At 38.2% G+C, this 22,165-nt stretch overlaps 1 protein-coding gene across 1 annotated transcript in view; it reads left to right on the top strand.

Annotated features, from left to right (window-relative positions):
• Positions 1–16,119, top strand: part of UBE2V2 (ubiquitin conjugating enzyme E2 V2) — a 51,520-nt gene extending 35,401 nt beyond the window's left edge. Inside the window, exon 4 of the mRNA XM_075549651.1 lies at positions 13,266–16,119. Coding sequence (XP_075405766.1) covers positions 13,266–13,412 — 147 coding nt within the window. The 3' untranslated portion in view covers positions 13,413–16,119. The remainder of the gene's footprint in view (positions 1–13,265) is intronic.
• The last annotated feature ends 6,046 nt before the right edge of the window (positions 16,120–22,165 follow it).

The raw sequence follows: 22,165 nt of genomic DNA on the forward strand, positions 1-22,165 counted from the left end.
AAAATCAATTTTATGCAAAAACACTGCATTTTCTTTTCCCTTTTATTTTCTGATCATCTATCAACTGAAATTTTTATTGAGAAAATACAGTAGTAACCTCTAAGATTTATTCACTATTCTAAGATTTATGTCTTGTTCTTCTGCAAAGATGTTGTGGAAGAAAGAAAGCAGGATTACCTTGGGCTGTACAACTAGAGGGCTTTTGGCCTAACCACTTTATCTTCCTCCTGTGTTGGGTCACAATTTACTTCTCAATTATCTCCAGGTTCCTTATAAACCCAGTAGCCACAATTCTGGGACCTATTGTGCCCTCTTAGTGACTGAAGCTCAGGCTACCCAGTTCTACTAGACAGAAACTTCAGGCTCAGTTTGGCTCACTTTGGGATGTCATTAACCTTACATGTAATTCTTCCAAACACCCACTCTGATGCTTCATCTTTTCTTCCCTGCTCACCCCATAGAAATTTGGGTCTGCGGCATGTCAGGTCACACAAGAGCTGAGAACCCAGAATAGGCTCATATATTTTGGTGTTGCCTGAGCATCTACTTACAGACTGTGGCCATGGAGATAAGAAGCCCAACACTGCAGCAGGATATGGTCCTCCTGCCAGCAGTGGAGGATGTGGGGCAGTGTGGCAGCATGGCCCAGCTTCCCAGAGGTAGCCTGGTGACTCTCCTCCAAGGAGAGGAAACCAGCTGTTGCTTCTATGTCCTCCTTGCTAATGTAGAAAATAGTTGACTAGTAGATTTTTTTACTGTTGTCATGTAGTTAATAAGTTTGTAACTAAGAATGGAATTACTGGGTCAAATAATAATAATTCCAATTTTAGTTAAGTGGTTTTGGTTTTGGAACAGCTTAACTGTTTTCTCCAATGCTCGTACCATTTGTATTCCTACCAGCAGTGGGTAAAGTTTCTACTTTTCCCTATATCCTATAGCTATGTATTAGTATATTTACATATGTACATGCCTATGTTTATACCTCCATAAGTGTGTTTTGCCTCCTACTGATTCTTTCCTCTAGTCCCACTATCATGTCCCACCTTCATTCACCTCTCTGTACTTTCTTTAAGCTACATTGCACTGGATTGAGCCCCACCAGGCATTCTGTACTCTCCTCGTCATCAATTTTAGGTTACTTCTTGTTCCCTTGTCTCCGGGTTTGTTGGTTCCTCCCTCTTTTTCCCCCATCTCCACTCCTCTGTCCCCCAGAACCATTGACCCTGTTGTTTTCTCCTCAGGATTGTTTATCCTGCCTATCTTCTATAAATAGACATGGGGAAAAAAAGCCTATGAATAGTTCCAGGTCTATCTGCTTACCCTTATGATTTTTTTCCAGTCAGGTCTGTTGCAATTCCAAGCCCTGCCCCCGAGTCCAAAGTCTGTTTTCAGAATTCGTCAGGGACTTTGTTGCTTTGCTCCCCTTACTGCTCTGTTGCACTCCCTTGGCCTTATGTCCTGGTGTGGGGGTTGATTTTTTTTTTAAGTGTTTGCTATGGCAATTGGAACAGTAAAATTTTGGGACTTGTGTTATATATGACTTGCATTATATTTCTGATGTCCAGTGATAGTTTAAATCCTTAGAAAATTACAGATGTTTTTTAAAACAATCTATTGGGGCTCATACAATTCTTATCACAGTTAATACATATACATACATCAATTGTATAAAGCACATCTGTACAGTCTTTGCCCTAATCATTTTTTTCTCATCTTTTCTTTTTTTACATTTTATTAGGGACTCATACAACTCTTATCACAATAAATTACAGATGTATTTTTGAAGTATTTTAAATAAGGAAGTATGTAATTTCAAAGAATATTACGTTGCTTATAGAGAATGGATTTCTTTACTAGAGTTTACTCAGGAATTCTAAGACATTCAAACGACTCAATTTTTGTTTTCATCCTCTGTTTGTATTCTCAGTAATTAGGTACTCAATTAGATCTTCATATATAGAAATAATATGGGTGAGCACATCTTACCTACGTTTGGCTGTTAAATCCTTACTGTTCCTTGGTCTGAAGATTCAGGAGGGAAAAGGTGTGAGAACTGCTAATCCTGGGAAAGGAGAAACGATGACCTCGTGATAGGTGGAACAGGAGAAGGGAAAACAAAGACTTGTTTAACTACATATGTTCTAGAGGTGTAATTTTTAAGCACATCTCATTTATGGTTCAAGTCTAAGTAATTGATTAATTGTATACTTGAAAAAATATTACAGTAAAAAACTCTGGGTTATTAAAAAAACATTGATATATATCACCCTTAGCCAAATTGATTAGACATAGGTTTCCTTTAAATGCTTAATTGAAAATTTCAGGAGTGTGAGCAGAAACACTTCTTGTGCTTATACACAGCTGGTTTTAACTTATGTACACCAGTGGTTTATTTTTTAGGTACTTCTCTTCATTCCTTTATAGTCAGACATCCAACTACACTGTTGCGACACATACTGAATCCATCCGAACTGCTCCTTGGGGTGTCCAGGCTATTTATCTTTGTGGAAGCAGATCACCAGATGCTCTCTGCTGTACAGCCTCTGGGTAGGTTTGCGCTACCAACCTTGTGGTTAGCAGCCCAGTGCTTAACTGTTGTGCCACCAGAGCTTCATACACAAACCCCCAAAATAATACACACTACCCTTGAGTTAATTCTGACTCAGCAACCCTGTGACTGTAAACCTTTATGGGAGTATCTTTCTCTGGCTGGTGAGTTTGAACTGCTGGCCTTGCGGCTAGCATCCTGTCACCTAACTCAGTGCCACCGGGTGCTAACTAGAACTTTCCTATTCTGGTTCTCTTCAAAGGTTAAATTCATTGGCCAGATTATAAAGTCAATAAATGACTAACCTTTGTTTTTCTGCTTTTACATTCTGCTTTTTAAATAATTTTTCCCCCTCCTTCCCAATATTTTCGGCATAACTTTTAAGTATTTATTGGAAAACAGTATAGAGAGTTGGAGGCTTGTTCTTTTTATTGTTTAATGAAACATCTATTAGGATAGTGAAAAGTCATTTGTAACCAAATGCTTTATATATGATGTTCTAAAGATTTAGAGGGAAATTTGTATTCACTGGAGCTGGAAGGGAAGATGGTATAAGTAGTAAGATGTCATATTTATCATGTTTGTACTTTAAACACTATTTTAACTAGTAGGAACAAAGTATCTGTGTATGTGGACTCGGGCTCTGATTAGGGAATAGGAGAACAAATAGTGGATATTAAATCGGAAGAAGATGCACCCGTCCAAAATTGAGACTTGCATGAACAAGTAGAGGAATCTATTTGGATAAAGGTCAGTTGATATGCAGGTTCAACTCTGGGATAAAGAGTATATATTTCACCAGCAATGAGCATCAGTGGATTTTTAAGCTGATATGTGGTCTGACTACTTCTTTGTTACTGTTGTGAGGTGCCCTTGGATCCGTTCGACTCACAGTGACACCAGAATAACACACTTCCTGGCTTTGCACCGTCCTCACAGTTGTTATGTTTGAGCACATTTTTTTGCAGCTCCTGCATAAATCCATCTTTTTTTTTCTTTCATAAATCCATCTTGATGAAGGTCGTCTTCTTTTTCCCCTGACCGTCTGCTTTACCAAGTATGATGTGTCCTTTTCCAGGAACTGGTCTCTTCTGATAGCACGTTCAAAGTATATGAGGCAAAGTCTCACCATCCTACCTTCTAAAGACAATTTTGGCTATGTTTTCTCCATTTCTCTAAGAATAGTTTTTTCTTCTGACAGTTCATGGTATTTAAATATCTTTTGCCAACACCATTCAGAAGACCGAGCTAGCAGGCCAAAGAAGATGAAGGGACCTCAGTGACAGAGCTGATCCACAGCAATAGGCTGAAGCATACTAAAGACGATGGACGGCCTGGCAGCGTTTTGTTCAGTTCAATTAAGGTTTGCCAAGGGTCAGGGCTACTGTACTCGGTGTTAGCCGACATCATTAGCGTCACCACAGGGGAAAATTAATATACTGCATAAAATACATCGGAAATCGATTGCTCTGAATTACTTTGAACCCACACTTTACTGTGAGGTGCCTTTTAAATATATAACACATTGGCTCATAAAAGAAATGTCATCACTTGTGGGTACAGTGCTACTTTAAAACAATCATTTGTATGAGACCAGACAGTCAGTACTTACTCTCTAAAGGGAATCCTCTAAAGTAGTAGTTCTCAACCTGTGGGTCACGACGCCTTTGTGGGTCGCCCGCTTGATAACAGTAGCAAAATTACAGTTAGGAAGTATCAACAGAAATAATTTTATGGTTGGGGGTCACCACAACATGAGGAACGGTGTAAAAGGTCACAGCATTAGTAAAGTTGAGAACTACTGCTCTACAGGGAAGGGGAGTTAGATGATTAGAAATGGGACACCTAGAACCAAAATTATAAGAATGTTGACACGCGGTAAAATGTGATTGTCACTGAATAAGCTGTCAATCAGTTTTAAATGAGAATAAAATTTGCTATTAAGTTTTGAGCAAAACCACAATACATTATTATTTGAGAATAAAAATGGAATACATTAGGAAGAAAAATCTGAAAGCAGAGAAATTAGGTTTATAGCTCTTCCCTAAGTCTGACTGTAAGATTAACTGTCTACACTTTGCGTAGGCATTGGAAATAGAGGAGAGTCTCTGACCATTCTTCTTTAAGAAGAATTTGATAAATATGGTCATAAAATCTAATTTAATGTTCATTTTTCTGATGACTCAACTTACATGATTATAAATACAAATATATACATATTTAAAAACCTATTAAAGAATTAGTTTCCGTAAATATTTATAAGAGAACCAGGCCTTGAGTTACAAAAAAAATTAAATAAAAGGTTACATTTTCCCCGTTGCCCACCATTCTTACCCTTCTTTTCTGAGGTGTTTTTCCCTCATTAACATGAGTTCACTGCCTGCTTTGGTTCTTATCTAGTCTTAGGAATTGCTGTTGTCAATATGATCTCTTATTTTGATAGATAATTAAAAATACATAATGTCGAAGACAGACAATATTTAGGTTAAACTAAAGTATTTTTTTATTAAATACTTTTATTGGGGACTTTTACATCTCTTATCATCTCATTCATCCATTGTGTCAAGCATATTTGTTCATTTGTTGTCATCACCATTTTCAAAGCATTTTCTTTCTGCTCGTGCCCTTGGAATCAGCTCCTCAGTTTTATCCCCTCTTGCCCTCCGCCCCTCCCCCGTATTGCTTAGTTTTAACAAGGCTGCCGGATATGATTTTGATTTAAGGTTTAAAGATTATATAAGGGAAGAAAAAAAAAAGATTATATACGGGCAATAGTTCCTGTCATTTATCCAGCCTGAGTCTCCAGGAATCTGGCTCTATGAGAATTGCAAATTCTGTGTTTCTTTATATTTCTTCTGTTTTTAATAAATCATTTTTGGGGGCTCTTAGAGCTCTTATAACGTTCCATACATCAATTGTATTAAGCACATTTGTACATATGTTGCCTTCATCATTTCAGAACATTTTCTATTTGAGCCCTTAGTATTAGCACTTTTTCCTGTCCCTCCACAACTCTCCCACGCTTGTGAACCTTGATAAATTATAAGTTATTTTCATATCTTACACCAAATGCTGTCTCCCTTCACCTATTTTCTGTTGTTTGTTCCCCGTGGGGTGGGGGGGAGGGTTGTATGTAAATTCTGTGTTTCATTTCCCTTTAGGATTCTGTTACAGAATTTTGTTTAAATTTTTAAGTAATGGTAATTGGGTAACATCCAGTTCTTTTGCTCTATGATCAGAGGAGATTCACCAGAGGCTAAATCCACCCACATGTATTTCTTCATCACTTTTTTTAAAATTGAAAATGGGCCTAAATGGAGATCCAAATGTAATAAAATATTACATTGCATTTTGACCTAACTGCCTGTGCCATAGCCAATTTTATAATGCTCTCTGTCGGATAACAAGGCTTTTCACTCCCTCCGTTGTGATCAGAAGGAATTCACTGGCGTCTAAATCCATGTGTGGAACCTGCAAATGGGTTTGGGGCTTCCAATGTCATCCATTGCTTTTTATAAACCAGATACAATTTAAGCTCTGATGCCATTCCCTCCTTTAGAATTGGATTGTATTATTTTACTCCTTGGATCACACAGGCTGGTGTGCTTCTTCCATGTGAACTTGGTTGATGCCTCACTTAGTTTGTTTGAAAACAAGACTTTGAGAATCCAGATGCCATTCTTTCTGTTTTCTGGGTACCATCTAGTTTCTTTACCACACTTTGTGTAGCACTTGTATCTTCAGTGATCTCTTAATGAGGGTGGCATCAAGCAGAGCCATGCCATAAGAACCAATTGTTCTTAGATTGGGGCTAGAATTAATTGCAAGCCCAGAATCCATCCATGCATCTATGGTTTACATATGTCTCTGATTCGCTTTAGAGACACCACTGTCATTTTATTTTAGAGAACATTATCAATCGTTCCCCTGGGGAATGATTTCACTACCATCTGGTCTTTTTTTTTTAAATCATTTTATTGGGAACTTGTACAATTCTTATCACAATCCATACATCCATCCATTGTATCAAGCACATTTGTACATTTGTTTCCATCACCATTAAACCGTTTACTTTCTACTTGAGCCCTAATATCAGCTCCTCATTTTCTCCCTCCCTCCCTGCTCATGAGCCCTTGATAATTTATAAATTATTATTTTTTCTTATCTTATACTACCCAACGTCTCCCATCACGCACTTTTCTGTTGTCCATCCCCCAGGGATGAGGTTATATATAGATCCTTGTAATCGGTTCCCCCTTTTTACTCCACCTTCCCTCCACCCTCCAGGTATCGCTACTCTCACCACTGGTCCTGAAGAGGTCATTTGTCCTGGATTCCCTGTGTTTCCAGTTCCCATTTCTATCAATGTACACCCTATGTACAATGTACATCCTCTGGTCTAGCCAGATTTTCAAGGTAGAATTGGGATCATGATAGTGGAGGGAGGAAGCATTTAAGAACTAGAGGAAAGTTGTATGTTTCATCGTTGCTACCCTGCAACCTGACTGGCTTGTCTCCTCCGGGTGACCCTTCAGTAAGAGGGTGTCCAGTTGATTATAGATGGGCTTTGGGTCTCCACTCTGCACTCACCATAATTTATAGTGATATGATTTTTTGTTCTTTGATGCCTGATACCTGATCCCTTCCACATCTCGTCACACAGGCTGGTGTGCTTCTTCTATGTGGACTTTGTTGCTTCTGAGCTAGATGACCTCTTGTATATCTTCAAGCCTTTAAGACCCCTGACGCTATTCTTTTGATAACCAGGCACCATCAGCTTTCTTCACTACATTTGCTTATGCATGCACTTGTTTTCAGTGATCACATTGGGAAGCTGGGCACCCACTGATACAATTTTTTGTTCTTTGATGCCTGATAACTGATCCCTTTGGCACCTCCTGATCACACAGGCTGATGTGCTTCTTCCATGTGGGCTTTGATGCTTCTCAGCTAGATGGCCACTTGTTTACCTTCAAGCCTTTAAGACCCCAAACGCTATATCTATTGATAGCTGGGCACCATCAGCTTTCTTCACTACATTTGCTTATGCACCCATTTGTCTTCAGTGATCCTATCGGGAAGGTGTGCATCATGGAATTCCAATTTAATAGAACACAGTGTTCTTGCATTGAGTAAGTACTTGAGTGGAGGTCCAATGTCCATCTGCTGCTTTAATACTAAAAGTAAAAATATATGCACATAGATCTATTTCCCCACTATCCTACATAAATATATTTACATATGTAGGTGCCTGTATTTAGACCTCTATAAATACCCTTTGTCTCTTAGTTCTTTCCTCTATTTCCTGTAACTTTCCTCTTGTCCCACTATCATGCTCAGCCTTCATTTGGGTTTCAGTAATTTCGGTTACATTGCCCTTACCAGACCTGTCACACCCTCCTTGCCACTAATTTTGGATCACTTGTTGCTTGATCACTTTTTGATCACTTGCTCCCTTGTCCTTGTCCCCTCCATTCCCCTGCCTCCCCTTCTCCCATGTCCTCCTGGAACCATTGATCCGGTTGTTTTCTCCTCTAGACGGTTTATCCAGCCTATCTTATCTAGATAGATCTGCAGAGATAATACTATGCACCCCAAAAAAACCAAGGCATATAGCAAGACAGTAACGAGAACACAACGATGACAACAAAAAAGAAAACCAATGACCCAGAAATGAATAAATTAATTTTTAAAAAAAGAAAAAAATTTTAAATGTCGAAAAAGAAAGAAAATCCTGTCAGTAGAACAAGGTCTGATTTTCGACAACCAGGAGTGTCCTCCAGGCAAGTCCGATGGGGTGCCATGATCTGGCCCCTGAGTCTATCCTTTGCATTCCCTGATCTGCTCCCCCTGTTGCTTTGCTGCACACCTTTAGTGTATTGCCTCGGTGTCGCAGGGTCAGTCTGGGCCAGTCCTGACACTGAGTCTTCAGTGTTGTCCCCTGTTGGGCCATGGGTCAGCGAGGGACGTCGTGTCTCATTGTGGGATCAGCCATATGGTCCACTGTGTGCATTGGCTGCTCTGATTAGGGATATCGCCCTCCACCCCTGGTGGGCCAGGATGTGCTCCACTCTCCCTCCCCATTCATTTGCTTCTGTGTGCTCTGATCAGACATGTCCCTTTCCCTGAGCTGCAGCTAAAATAAATTCTTCTGGGGGGAGGGGCAGTTGTCCAAGGCTGGTATGCGGGTGAGCCCTCAGGCTCTCCTCCACTGGCTTCCCTCTTCATGCAGGCTTACTGCATACTCATTCCGGGACACTGGATTTAAGTCTGGTCCCTCTTTTCCTGTGGAGAGGCAAACAATACCCTTCTCTTGGGTGGGTCAGTGCTCTATTCCCTTGCCACACATCTCTCTTTTTTCCCCCTCTTTTCTCCCGTTCCCCTCCTTTTTTGTTGGCTACCATTTGTACCCCTGGATTTGGTCTGGCTCCTGCCATACTATCTGGACCTCACCCCTGGAGTGTTTGTATACAGTAGCTTTTTCCCTGTGCCCCTTTTGCATTTTTATTTTTTTATATAAACTTACCTCAGCGGACTCATGTTGTACTTGTCCTTTTGTGCTTGGCTTACTTCACTTAGCATAATTTCCTCCAGTTCTTCCCATGCATCGATATGCTTCATGCGTTCATCACTGCTTTTTAGCAATGCATAGTACTCCATTGTATGTATATACCACAGCTTTTTAATCCACTCGTCTGTTGATGGAAATTCGGGTTTCCAACTCCTCGCGATTATGAACTGTGCTGCAATGAATATTGGAGCACAGATGCCTGGCCGTGGTTTGTTTCTTGCCTTTTCTGGGTATATGCCCAGTAGGGGGATTGCTGGGTCGTAGGGTAGCTCAACCTCCATCTGTTGTAGATACCACTAAATCGATTTCCATAGTGGCTGTACATACCTACAGGTCCACCAGCAGTGGACGAGAGCTCCTATCTTACCACAGCCCCTCCAACACTTGACGCTTTCTGACTTTTTGCGTTGGCTATCTTGGAGGATGTTAGGTAATATCTCATAGTTGTTTTAATATGCATTTCTCTGTGGCTAAAGATCGGGAACATTTCCACATTATGTTTATTGGCCATTTGGATTTCTGCCCCTGTGCAACTTCTGTTCAGGTCCTTTGCCCACCTCCTCAGTGGGCAGTTAGTTTTTTTCTTTTTGGAAGCTAGCAGAGTATTGTAGATTTTAGTAATAAGGCCTTTGTCTGAGGTGTCATTGCTAAAGATGTTTTCCTAGTCCGTGGGCTCTCTTATTACTCTCTTGGTGAATTCTTTCGATGTACACAGGTGTTTTATCTTCAGTATATCCCATTTATCAATTTGTGCCTCTTCTGTGTTTGTGTCCTTCCCTATTTCTGATAGTCTATGTATTCCCTGTGCCAAAGTTCTCAAGTTGGTCCCAATTCCCTCATTGATGGTCCTAATAGTTTGAGGTTTAACTTCAAGGTCTGTGATCCACCTTGAGTTTATTCTTGTGCATGGAGTCTTGCTTCATTTTTCTGCTGGTAGATACGTATTTTTTCCAGCACCACTTGTTGAAGAAGGCATCTCCTTCCCATTGGATATTTTTTGGGGCCCTTATCAAAGATCAGTTGTCTGCATGCTGATGATTTTCTTTCTGGGGTTTCAGTTCTTTTCCATTGGTCTGAGTATCTGTCATTGTACCAGTACCGTGCGGCTTTGACCACTGTGGCTGTGTAGTATGTGCTAACGTCTGGTAACGCCAGCCCGCCCGCTGACCATCAAGTCATTGCTGACTTAGAGCTAAGCTGCAGGGCAGGGTAGAACTATTCCTGTGAGTCCCCAAACCTGTAAATCTTTGCCGAAGTAGAAGGCCTCGTCTTTCCTCTGTGGAGCTGGCTGGTGGTTTCGAACTGACGACCTTGCAGTTAGTAGCCCAATGCTTAAGCTCTATACAGTGATCGTATCATTAGTTTAGCCAGAGGTATACAGTTTAAAACACTGTTGAGAAAAGGAAATTACACAACTATAGGCCATCTTTGAGCCATAATACATGAACTGTTGGCTTGTACAGATCGAACTCTTAAGTGACTAGGCACTATCCAATGGGTTGGTGACAGGGCAGATCTTCCAATAGTACGCATTCACAGTAGCCGAACTAAGTCTACCAGATTAATACATGTCATAATGAAGCTAGGAGGACATTAAAATACTAAGTTTATGTTAGTCCTTAGACACCATTCATTGAACACCCTCAAGGCAAGAGATTCAAACCAGTCCAATGTCCACCAGTTCGATGCCTTTGGGTTAGTAGTCAATCTGCTTCTCACACTAGGGAGTTTCAAACTTAAATCCAATTGGGTACAGGTGAGTTGGAGGGAAATCCCAGTTCACTTAGGGGGTTCCACATCATGTCTTACTGTTGTGGCCTATGAAGAGTGTTGTGAGCCTGAAGATAACGGAGTCTAAAGTCCCAGTAATCTGTAGTGCACAGTCTGCCTCACAAAGAACCAAATAGAAACCATGTCGAAATGTGTCGAATTAGGAACCTAGTACCAGGTATGTTCTCTGGTGGGGCGTTTTCTATTTAAGGTTTAAGGCCTGTCCCAGGCAGTAGTTGCATGTATCCAACCTTCACAGCTCCAGAAAGTCTAGAGTCCATGCTGATTGGAAACTTTATTCTGCAATATCCTTGTTATCTTGCATATTTTAAAAAATCAGTTTTGCTGGCATGTTATTCATATCATACAATTTAATAGTACAATCATATTATGAAGTATTTTCCAATCACAGTCAAATTTTACAGCACTTCCTTCTTTCTTGGATCATTGTTATTAGATTCATATTTACCCCAACCTACCCTGCTATACCTGCAAGGAGCCATGAATCCAGTTACTGTCTAGATTTACCCATCCTGGATTTCATATGCAGAAAACACACCCAAAAACCACAGCCCAAGCAAAATACAACCAACAACCATAATATAGTAAGGCAGAGAGAAATCTCAATAGAAAAGGAAGAAAATATTAAAAGCTAGAACAAATTTTAAATCGGTCAGAAGGAAGATCAGATAATAAGGTGTTGAATGTTATCCTAACTGCATCTGCAATAATCTACTTTCGATTGCACTATTATGTTACTGCATAGTAACAGTAACAAGGCTGTTCACATCTGTGGTAGTTACATCATCTGTCAGCTTGCGAAGGGATGGAGTCTAGCCCATCAATCAGGTTGCAGCTTGATGACCTCATTTGGAGACACAACAGAGATAAAGAGCTTACTGGAGCCCAGACACACTCACTGTTTCCTCTTCCTGTTAACAAGCCACATGGAGCTCCACTGATAGAGCCAGAGCCCTGGAGCTGGAGGAGCCACATGGAGAACCCTGCTAGCGCTGAGGTCCTTCTACCACCACTGGATCCACAATACTTTCCACCCACTGGCCTGTAATCTTCCTGCATTCGGCGTTATTGCATGGTTGCATGAGTCAAAAGAGAAATTTATGGTCTGGTATCAACATATGTGCTAAGACTGGACTTAAGGACTTGAACTGGACTGGGTTGGGCTGTTTTCTTAATGTACAATTGCTCTTTGATATAAAGTTCTCTCTTACACACATGAGTGTCTGGGTTTGTTTCTCTAATCAACCTAGTGTTGGGGATTCACTGAAGGCTTAGTTCTTGTGTGACCCTGCAGATGGATTGTGGGCTTCCACTGTCATTCACAGCCATCTGCAAACAGGGTGTTCACAATTTAACTTATCTCAAGGTTATAGAACTCTTAGTTGTTGGACATTGATTGGGACCTCTTTCCTTGAGGGTGCCCATCAAATCGTGTCCCAGTACTAACATATACTTACTATTTTAATGGACTTCTTGCTTTATTCAGATATGTATTAATCTGGTAGGCATGATGAATAAGTGTTATTGAAAAATGTTCCGTATCACCAAGCCCCATTGTTGGTTTAAATAATCCAGTCATTTAAAAATTTAATCTGTACAAATCAACAGTTTATGTATTGCAGTTGTGGCCACCTTATATTTGTATGATTTCCTTTCTCAACAGTGTTTCAAATTCTATGCCATTGGCTAGATTAAGGACAGTGTGAATAGAATTACCTTATACTGTAAGTGGGGTGTGTGTGATTTAAAATGTTCTGTAATATAAAATGGTAATAATATCCCTAAAGTCAACCTGATACATATATAAACCATAGATACATGAATGGATTTGGGGCTCTCAATTATAACTACAATCTCAGAACAATCAGTTCTTATGACATGGCCTTGCTCCATGTTTGCCCTCCTGAAGAGATCAGTGAAGATAACGGGTGCTGTAGGAAAATATAGTGAAGAAACTAGATGGGTGATGCCTGGCTATCAGCAAGAATTTTCAAACAAGCAGTCATCAAAGTGAGGCATCTACTAAATCCACATGGAAGAAACATATCAGCTGTGTAATCCAAGGATTGTAACTAATAAATTTTAAATATGCAGGAGGGAATGGTATCGGCTTAAATTATGAATGCCCAGTTGTTGTATTCCTATCAAATATATGTAGTTTTTGAAGCATTTCTCCCAGTGGGTAGCTTGTTTTTCTCTCTCCTTTTTTTGTAAGGTAAGTTTTGATGAACAAAGATTTTACATTTTTATGAGTTTCTTAGGTCCATGAGTGTTTTAATAAAAATATGTTTAAAAAATTGGTGCCATAGTACATTATATTTAATAGTTAATTTTATTATTTTTTTCTCCTTTCAGGTGGATGCACGCAGTATTCCAGTATTAGCAAAATGGCAAAATTCCTATAGTATTAAAGTTGTACTTCAAGAGCTAAGACGACTAATGATGTCCAAAGAAAATATGAAACTTCCACAGCCACCAGAAGGACAAACATACAACAATTGATTTTAGTAGATCTCAAACTTGTCTTAAATCAACAACCTTCTATTCATGTTAATGTCTTGATTAAGTATCACAATGCAAAATACCCACACATTAAGTGAAAGAATTCCAGCTGGTAAACATGACCTGGACATTTGTAAGAATATACCTAATATATGTACTCCCATTATGTTTTCAAGCCACAAGAGGAAAAATGCAGCACTCCTACCTTATCAAAGTACTGTCACTTAAGCATAAACCTGGAGTACTGAAAACAATTCAGATGTACAAGATGAAAGCTTGCTGGAGAAGTGTCCGGTTTCTGTGCAAGGATATACTTGTGTTTGTGAAAAGCAGTCTCCAGGAGGAAACCATCAAGGGCATGCTTTATCCACCTTGCTTTATGAAAGAGCTGCAGTAAAAATTGTTTAAAGTAGTGGGTACAATGAGTATTGTTGCAATTGTGTTAAATTTTGAAGCGGTGTGGGTGCTGACTACTATTAGTTTCAAAAATATGTTCAGGATTGTTTTGATAGCTGTATTTATAAATTTTAAAAGTGGGGCGCGTTGAACTTCTGTTAAGAGTCGTTTCTGTGTATTACATGTAACACATGGTAAATATTTGTTTACAGTCTTCGTTTAACCATGCATTTACGTGAAACCAACAAAAAAAGAAAAAGGTGTATGGATATGTGGTTTTGAGATGAAAGTCTTAAAAAATGTAAATAAAATGTGGAAAGTGTCTCAGAGATGGTGTCATTTTATTATATATGCATATACTATATAGTATGTTTCAAAAGTAGTAAAGTCAAGAATTGTATCACTTTCCATTTATATTTCTATTTATATTCTTTTAAATAATTTTATTAGGGGCTCATACAACTCTTATCACAATCCATACATACATAAATCAGTGTGTAAAGCACATTTATACATTCATTACACTCATCATTCTCAAAACATTTGCTCTCCACTTAAGGCCCTGGCATCAGCTTCTTCTTTTTCCCCATCCCTCCTTGCTCCCCACTCCCTCATGAACCTTTGATCTTATGAGTTGGAACATTTCAGAAAATACATAATCTCTTTTTTGGGGAGGGTGGGATACTGGGAATTATGTTTTGAATTGTACTTCATAAGAAACATGGATAAAAATACCTTTAAATCTCAGCAATTCTAGATTGCAAATTGTTCAGATACTTCATTTTTATAGACTCTATTTTTCTGTGGTGCTTCAGGTTAAATGGTTGAACTAATATGAGACATCCTCACTTAAACTTTTTACACTGAGTGGAATTAATTTCATCCATCCTACTCAGCATCTGCTTTAGCAAATACGTAATTCTGAAGTTGAAAGTTCATTTGCGTTCTGTTTTTTACCAAAGTGACTTGAGGATTTATTTGCAAAACTATTTTTCACTGTAAAGGATCGACTAAGTAGATGACATTAAGTTAATGCTGAGCCACCGACGAAATAGGCATTTGGTTAAAATCTTTAATTTCTGCAAGCTTAATCATTTGGGCCATGTTTCATGCTAAAAGAAAGCATGATAGTAAAACTGTCAAATAGAGGCTCAAACTTTTTATTTAGTAAATAAAGGGAAGAAAGCCAACCTTACATATAAAAATATTTTAGCCACTTTTATAGCACAAACATTTCCTTGACATGTTCTTTTCAAACTCATAATGTTCAAGCTTTGGGCTACATTTCCTTGGTAATTATGTATGAAAGCCTGTGACAATTTACCTAAATTTCAGCGTACGTATTTTATGTTATAAAAATATTCTTAAGTGGCACATAGAGAACATACATGTACTAATTAGTTCATATATATGTTTATTAAAATTAATTTGAAATGAGCTTTTAGCTTGAAATTTTTTAATTGGTTGAGGATGTTACATTTGTCTTGACAATATAAAAGTGATAACTGATGGTAAGAATCAGCTAATTTTTTTTTCACTTTGAAATCTGTCATACTCTTTGGATACTGTCAAATTATTTCTCTTGGTAATTGACAATCTGCTTACCTAGTTCTCTGTTCTTACTCTTCTTGCATAGTCACAATTGTAAAAGTGTTCCCCACAAAGCTATATTGTCTCAGTTGTCCCTGTTACATTTATTTCCCCTCTTGTTTGGAGGATTTTGGATTTCTGTAGAAAGTTACATGTTAGATAAACAATTTTCAAAATAGGATCCGTTTTGCATGTCACAAATGTTTATTATGATTTTAAGATATACTGATTGGCTATAGCAGCTAATTAATATGAAACCACTCTTATAGTAACATCTAAGAAATTTTGAAGCAATTTTTCCTTTATTTGCAAAAAGACTGAGTATATGATATTACCTTTTAAATGAATTGTAAGATTGACTTCGATATTTGTTTCCAAGGCTAGCAGATGAGACCCTGAGAATAATCATATATTAATAAATGACTACAAAAGTATAATTCTTGTCCTATTAGGTCAGTTTCATGTTTAATGATGGAAAAGCTTTTTAATGTGTTTTCCCATGGTATTCTAGAGTAATGACATTTGTTGGTATGAACTTACTGTGTGTGTGACATTGCAGTATTTTGGAACATGAACATCAGAAAGCAGGGCAGTGATATTAAAGCCTTTGTAAAAAGGGAGAAAGCTTATAGAGTAAAATTGTCCTTTAAAAGAAATTTTGAAACCAAATGAGTTTTATTAAGAAAATTAGATTACTTATAAATACTGATACATTTTATTGCTACTTTTTACCACTAAATATTTTTTTATAAAAGTAAGCAGTGGAAAACAAAATGCTGATAATCATATGAAGTTCATATTGTTTTTAAATTTGAAGCACTCAGTTTGTTACTGATGCACTTTTCTTTAATAGACTTGGGATGTATGACTGGCGATTCTGGTGGGTACATTATGGAAAGATTTAAAGCAATGGATTGTAGACTTTGGCTCAGTCAAGCCATGTTAAGTCTTATAACCAGCACATGGTTGTATTCTGTGTATATTTTAACACTATTAAAGTCTCATGTAATAGGCTGTGGAGAATTTTAAGAGATTCAACATCCCCTTTCCCCAGTTTCATTTTGCACTGCTGCTTTTGAGACATTGATGTGGACAGTTCTGATATCATTTGTTGCTGTCGTTGTAAAAGCTGGGTAGTACTGACTACTTTTCTGGTAAACATTGATGTGTTTTCACAGTGCTACCTTAGCCCTGGTGGCATAGTGGTTATGTGTTGGGCTGCTAACTACAAGGTCTGCAGTTTGAAACCACCAGCCCTCTGGGAGAAAGAGAGGGCTTTCTAGGAAACTCGTGGATAGCTGTACCCTGCCCTGTAGTGTTACTGTGAATCAGGATGGACTATATAGCAGTGATAGAGCAGAGAAAGAGATATCTTAGTTGGCATGTAGTTATTTTCAAACAGTTAATGGTTAGGTTGTGAAAAAGTATGTATATTTGGTATATAAAACCAAAACATCAAAAAGGAATGAATGGCAGTGTATTATAGAGTTGGTTGGAACATTAGAGATGAATTCCCTACAGAAAAAGGATGTTCATAGGGGTAGAATTTTTTTATACTAAAATTATAACTTACAGAAGTTGATTAAAAAGAAAAGCTAAAAAAAATTAAAAATGAAATTAAAAGTATACTTCCAACTATTTTCTGAAAAGAAATGTAACAGATGGCACTGATGATATGGGAAAAAATGACAATAAAATGAAAATCATTGTTTATTCCCTTTATAGCATGAGTCCTAACTTTTAAAAAAACTTTATTATGCATTTGTTGAAGGTTTAGAGAGTAGCTAATCTGTTACATATTTAGTAATTAATACACTTTTTGTTCCAACTCGATTAGAGGCCCCTTAAAGGCCCCTCCTTGTCTTTCCCATTTTCATTCTCCTTTCCTGCCCTCTAAAATTTGTACTTGGATAAATGCTGCTCTTGTGATCCTTAATGGTTGATTATTCTAATATGGGAGTGAATTCAGTTCCAGACCTGAAGGGGTGACCAAGGGCCATAGTTTTGGGGACCTCACCAGTTTTTTGATCAATAATCCTGGACTCATGATTTGGGGTCTTGCTTGATGTTTCTCTCCCACTTTACCCAGGAGCATCTAATGTGATCCATTTCAGAGCAGTTGGGAGGGTTAGCTGTGCATCGTCTACCGTGTCTAGTTTCAGGGTTGCAGAGACCAGTGCGTGTGTGGTCCATTAGCCTGTTGGACTGCCTTTCACTTCATCACTCTTCTTTCCTCCTAATGGGAAGAGTTCAACCGTGAAAGAATGCTCTCAAGCTTGTTTTTTAAGACAGCATTAGCTACTCACCAAATTAGGTGAGTAGCACATTGTGACCTATGTTCTACCAATTGAACTTGAGAGTCAAGTCTTGAACCCAGTGACTCATTCCCTGTGTATGGTTTTGTCTAAGAATTATTTATAACTTGCATCCTGTGTGCTACACCACATTCATGGATCTATTTGCAGGAAGGTAGTTACACATAGACATGTTTTCTGTAAAATACATATTTGTTGGTATGTTCCCACTGCTCCCTTCACACCTGTCCAGCTTGTATGTCTTTCTAAATGTTTATGTATGTATCACTCTTGTTATAGGATTATATGTATATATAACAATAATTGCCTCTGTTGCCTTTAAAACTTGCAAGCCTCCCATTGTCTTCCCATCTCCATCTTTTTTTGGATAAGCTTGCTCTTGCTGTGTATTGTCTTCCCGTCACCCAAATGAGCGCATATCTACCTCCTAGCCTGTGAATTCCCACCCTATTTTGCCCTCCCATTTATGGTAAGCATCAGAGAAATAGTTTAGTGTGAAAACCTTTTCATAATAGTGATTCTATGCAATATTTGCCCTTTTGTGATGGACTTATTTCAACAGAATGTCCTTCAGGTTCACCTGTATTATGAAATACTTGTAGGCTCATAATTTTTCTTTAATTTTGCATCATATTCCATTGTGTGTATGCATCAAATTTTATCTGTTCTTCAACTGATGGGCATTTCGGTTGCTTTTGGCAACCGAAAGACACATCTTTCTGTGTTTTGGCTCTTATTTCTCTAGGATGTATACTGAGCAGACATTATTCAGCCATGGTATTTCTATTCCCAACCTTTCAAGGCAGTGCCATGCCCTCTTCCACAATGGCTGCCCCATTTTACACAGTCCACCAGTAATGTATCAGAGTTCCAATCTCCCCCTTGCCAGCATTTGTGGATTCATTTTCCTGAACACTGCTGTTCATACTAGGGTGAGGTGATAGCTCATATTTTTTATTTGCATTTTTCAAATGGCTAAGCCTCAGAATTTCATCATGTGGTTTTTTTGTTTTGTATTGGTCACCTGGTGGTACAATTGGTAAACATTGGGCTGCTAATCCCAAAGTTGGTGTTCCATGGGAAAGATGAGGCTATCTGATTTCATAAAATTTTGTAACTTTGAAAACCCTATATAAGTCATTATGAGTCAGAATCTATTTGATGGCAGTGGATTATATCAGGGTTGATTTATGTATGGTGGTTTCTTTTTAAAAAATCTTTATTGTGGACTTATACAACTTATTACAATCTGTACATATATACATTGTCAAGCACATTTGTACATTTATTGCCATCATCATTCTCAAAACATTTGCTCCTCATTTTCCCCCTCTCTCCCTCATGAACCGTTGATTACTTATAAATTATTATTTTTCATGTCTTACACTGATGTCTCCCTTCAATGTATGGTGTTTTCAGGTATGCTAATCTCAGGTGCCTGTCTACTGTTGGTTTTCTGTCCAAAGAACTCCCCTTAAGTATTTCTTGTAAGGTTGATCTAGTTTTTATTAATTCCTTTATTTTCTGTTTATTTGGAAATATCCTAATTTCACAGCCATATTTGATAAACAGTTTCACAGGGCATATAATTCTTGGTTGGCAACTTTTTGTTTCATGGTTTTATATATATATATATATATATATATATATATATATATATATATATATATATATATATATATATATATATATATGTCATCCCATTGCCACCTTTTAATGTATGGTTTCTGCTTAGAAATCCGCTTACTCAAGCTGCTCTGAGGATTCTTGTCATTATTTTGGAAAGTTTTTTTTTTATGATATATTGTGGTAATAACTTTTTGAGATCTTGTCTATTTCAGGTTCTTTCAACTTATTGAATGCGTATCTTTTATGATGCTAAGGAAGTTTTCTTTTAGTAACTTACGCAAGTTTCTCTTTGCCTTTGTTGTTTCTTCATGTTCAGGAATCCTGATCTCACATAATTGTTCCTTTTGATTATGTACCGCATAATTTTTGGCTTTATTATAAATATTCCTCTCGCAGATTTGCACTAAGAAGTTTCTCCTATTTCTTTGTTCCTTCGGTACATTATCTGTTTCTGAACACTTAATCATCTGTATTTCTATTTGCTGTTTTTTTATGGTTTTTATTTTTCATTTACTCTGTCAGTTTGTTCTGGTAATGCTTTCATGAATTACTCAAAAGTTGATTTCATCTGTAATTATTTTATCTTTCTCTCAATCTATTGAAAATTGCTACCATATCATTCTTTTAAATTAATTATCTGATTATTCCAATGCCTTTTCTTCATGAAAAAGGTTTTTTAAATCATTTTATTAGGGGCTTATATAACTGTTATCACAATCCATACATACACCAATTGTGCCAAGCACATTTGTGCATTCATTGCCCTCATTATTCTCAAAACATTTGCTCTCCACCGAAGCCCCTGGCATCAGCTCCTCATATTTCCTCTCCGCTCCCCCTTCCCTCATAAACCATTGATAATTTATAAATTATTATTTTGTCATATCTTACACTGTCTGACATCTCCCTTCACCCACTTTTCTGTTGTCCATCCCCAAGGGAGGAGGTTATATGTAGATCCTTTTAATCGGTTCCCCCTTTCCAACCCATCCTCCCTTCGCCCTCCCAGTATCACCACTCTCACCATTGGTCCTGATCTACCCTGGATTCCCTGCGTTTCCAGTTCCTATCTGTACCAGTGTACATTCTCTGGTCTAGCCAGATTTGTAAGGTAGAATTGGGATCATGATAGTGGGGGTGGGAGGTGGGGTGGAGGAAGCATTTAAGAACTAGAGGAAAGTATGTTTCATCGTTGCTATACTGCACCCTGACTGGTTCATCTCTTCCCCGTGACCCTTCTGTAAGGGGTTATCCAATTGCCTACAGATGTATCTTGGGTCCCTACTCTGCTCTCCCCCTCATTCATAATTTTATGATTTTTTGTTTTGATGATACCTGATCCTTTGACACCTGGTAATTGCACATGCTGGTGTGCTTCTTCCATATGGGCTTTGTTGCTTCTGAGCTAGATGGCTGCTTGTTTACCTTCAAGCCTTTAAGATCCCAGATGTCATATCTTTTGATAGCCGGGCACCATCAGCTTTCTTCACCACATTTGCTTATGTACCCGCTTTGTCTTCAGTGATTATGTCAGAAGGTGAGCATCATGGAATGCCAGTTTAATAGAACAAAGTATTCTTGTATTGAAGGAATACATAAGTGGAGGCCCAATGTCCATCTGCTACCTTAATACTAAACCTATAAATATATAATCATAGATCTATTTCCATATCCTCATTTATAAATATATTTATATGTGTACATTGCTTTTATTTACCCCACACACATCCCTATAAATGCCCTTTCCCTCCTAGCTCTTTCCTCTATTTCCTTTTACTTTCCTCTTGTCCCTCTATCATGCTCAGCCTTCATTTGAGTTTCTGTAATTCCTCTTGGTTATATTGCCCTTGATCGTGCCCTACCAGTCCTCCTACATCCTTTTCACCACCGATTTGGATCACTTATTGTTCCCTTGTCCCTGGGTTTGTTAACACCACCTCCTTTCCCTCCACTTCCCCTCTCCCATGTTCCCCGAAACTGTTGGTCCCATTGTTTTCTCCTCCAGATTGTTCATCGAGCCTATCTTATTTAGACAGATCTGTGGAGATAATAACAGACCCAAAAACAAGACAGAGCAAAACCAAGCAACAAAAAACAACACCAGCGAGCCAATGAAAAAAAAAACAAAAAACAAAAACACAACAAGAAAGAAAAGCTTGTCGTTAGTTCAAGGACTGTTTTTGGCCTTTAGGAGTGTTTTCTGGTTGAGTCTGATGGGGCACCAAGCCCTGGACCCAAAATCTATTTTTGGTATTACCTGGGAACTTCATTGCTGTTCTGTTCCTCTTGCTGTTCTGTTGCACACCCTTAGTGTTTTGCCTCGGTGTGGTGGGATCAGATCAGGCGGAATTCCCACACTGTGTCTCCAGTGTTTTTCCCTGTATGGCTATGGGTCAGTGAAGGATGTTGCGTCTCATAGTGGGGCCGGCCATGTGGTCCTCTCTGTGGATTGGCTGTTCTGAACGCATGATTTTTTCCCTTGAAATTTATTTTATCAGAGATTAATGTTGCGACTCCTGCTTTTTTTGGATTGCCATTAACTTCATGTATTTTCTCAAAAAAATTTTTCTTTTTGCTTTGTTTGTGTGTGCGTTTAAATTGTGTTTCTATTTTTAAAATTGAGTCTGCTACTCATTTTCTCTTGACTGATATGTAAAATCCTCTAATAGTAGTGTCAGTATAGCTGTGGGTTGCTGTCATTTTGCTTTTCATTGATGGGGAGATTATTTTAGTTTTAGGGAAGTGTTCGTGATTTCTTGTACTGTAGTCTTTAGGGGTTTTTTTTGTTTTTAAATATATTTTTGGGGGGTCTCTTACAGTTCT

The sequence above is a fragment of the Tenrec ecaudatus genome, chromosome 5 (assembly GCF_050624435.1).
Source record: "Tenrec ecaudatus isolate mTenEca1 chromosome 5, mTenEca1.hap1, whole genome shotgun sequence".
NCBI classification, from domain to species: Eukaryota; Metazoa; Chordata; class Mammalia; order Afrosoricida; family Tenrecidae; genus Tenrec; species Tenrec ecaudatus.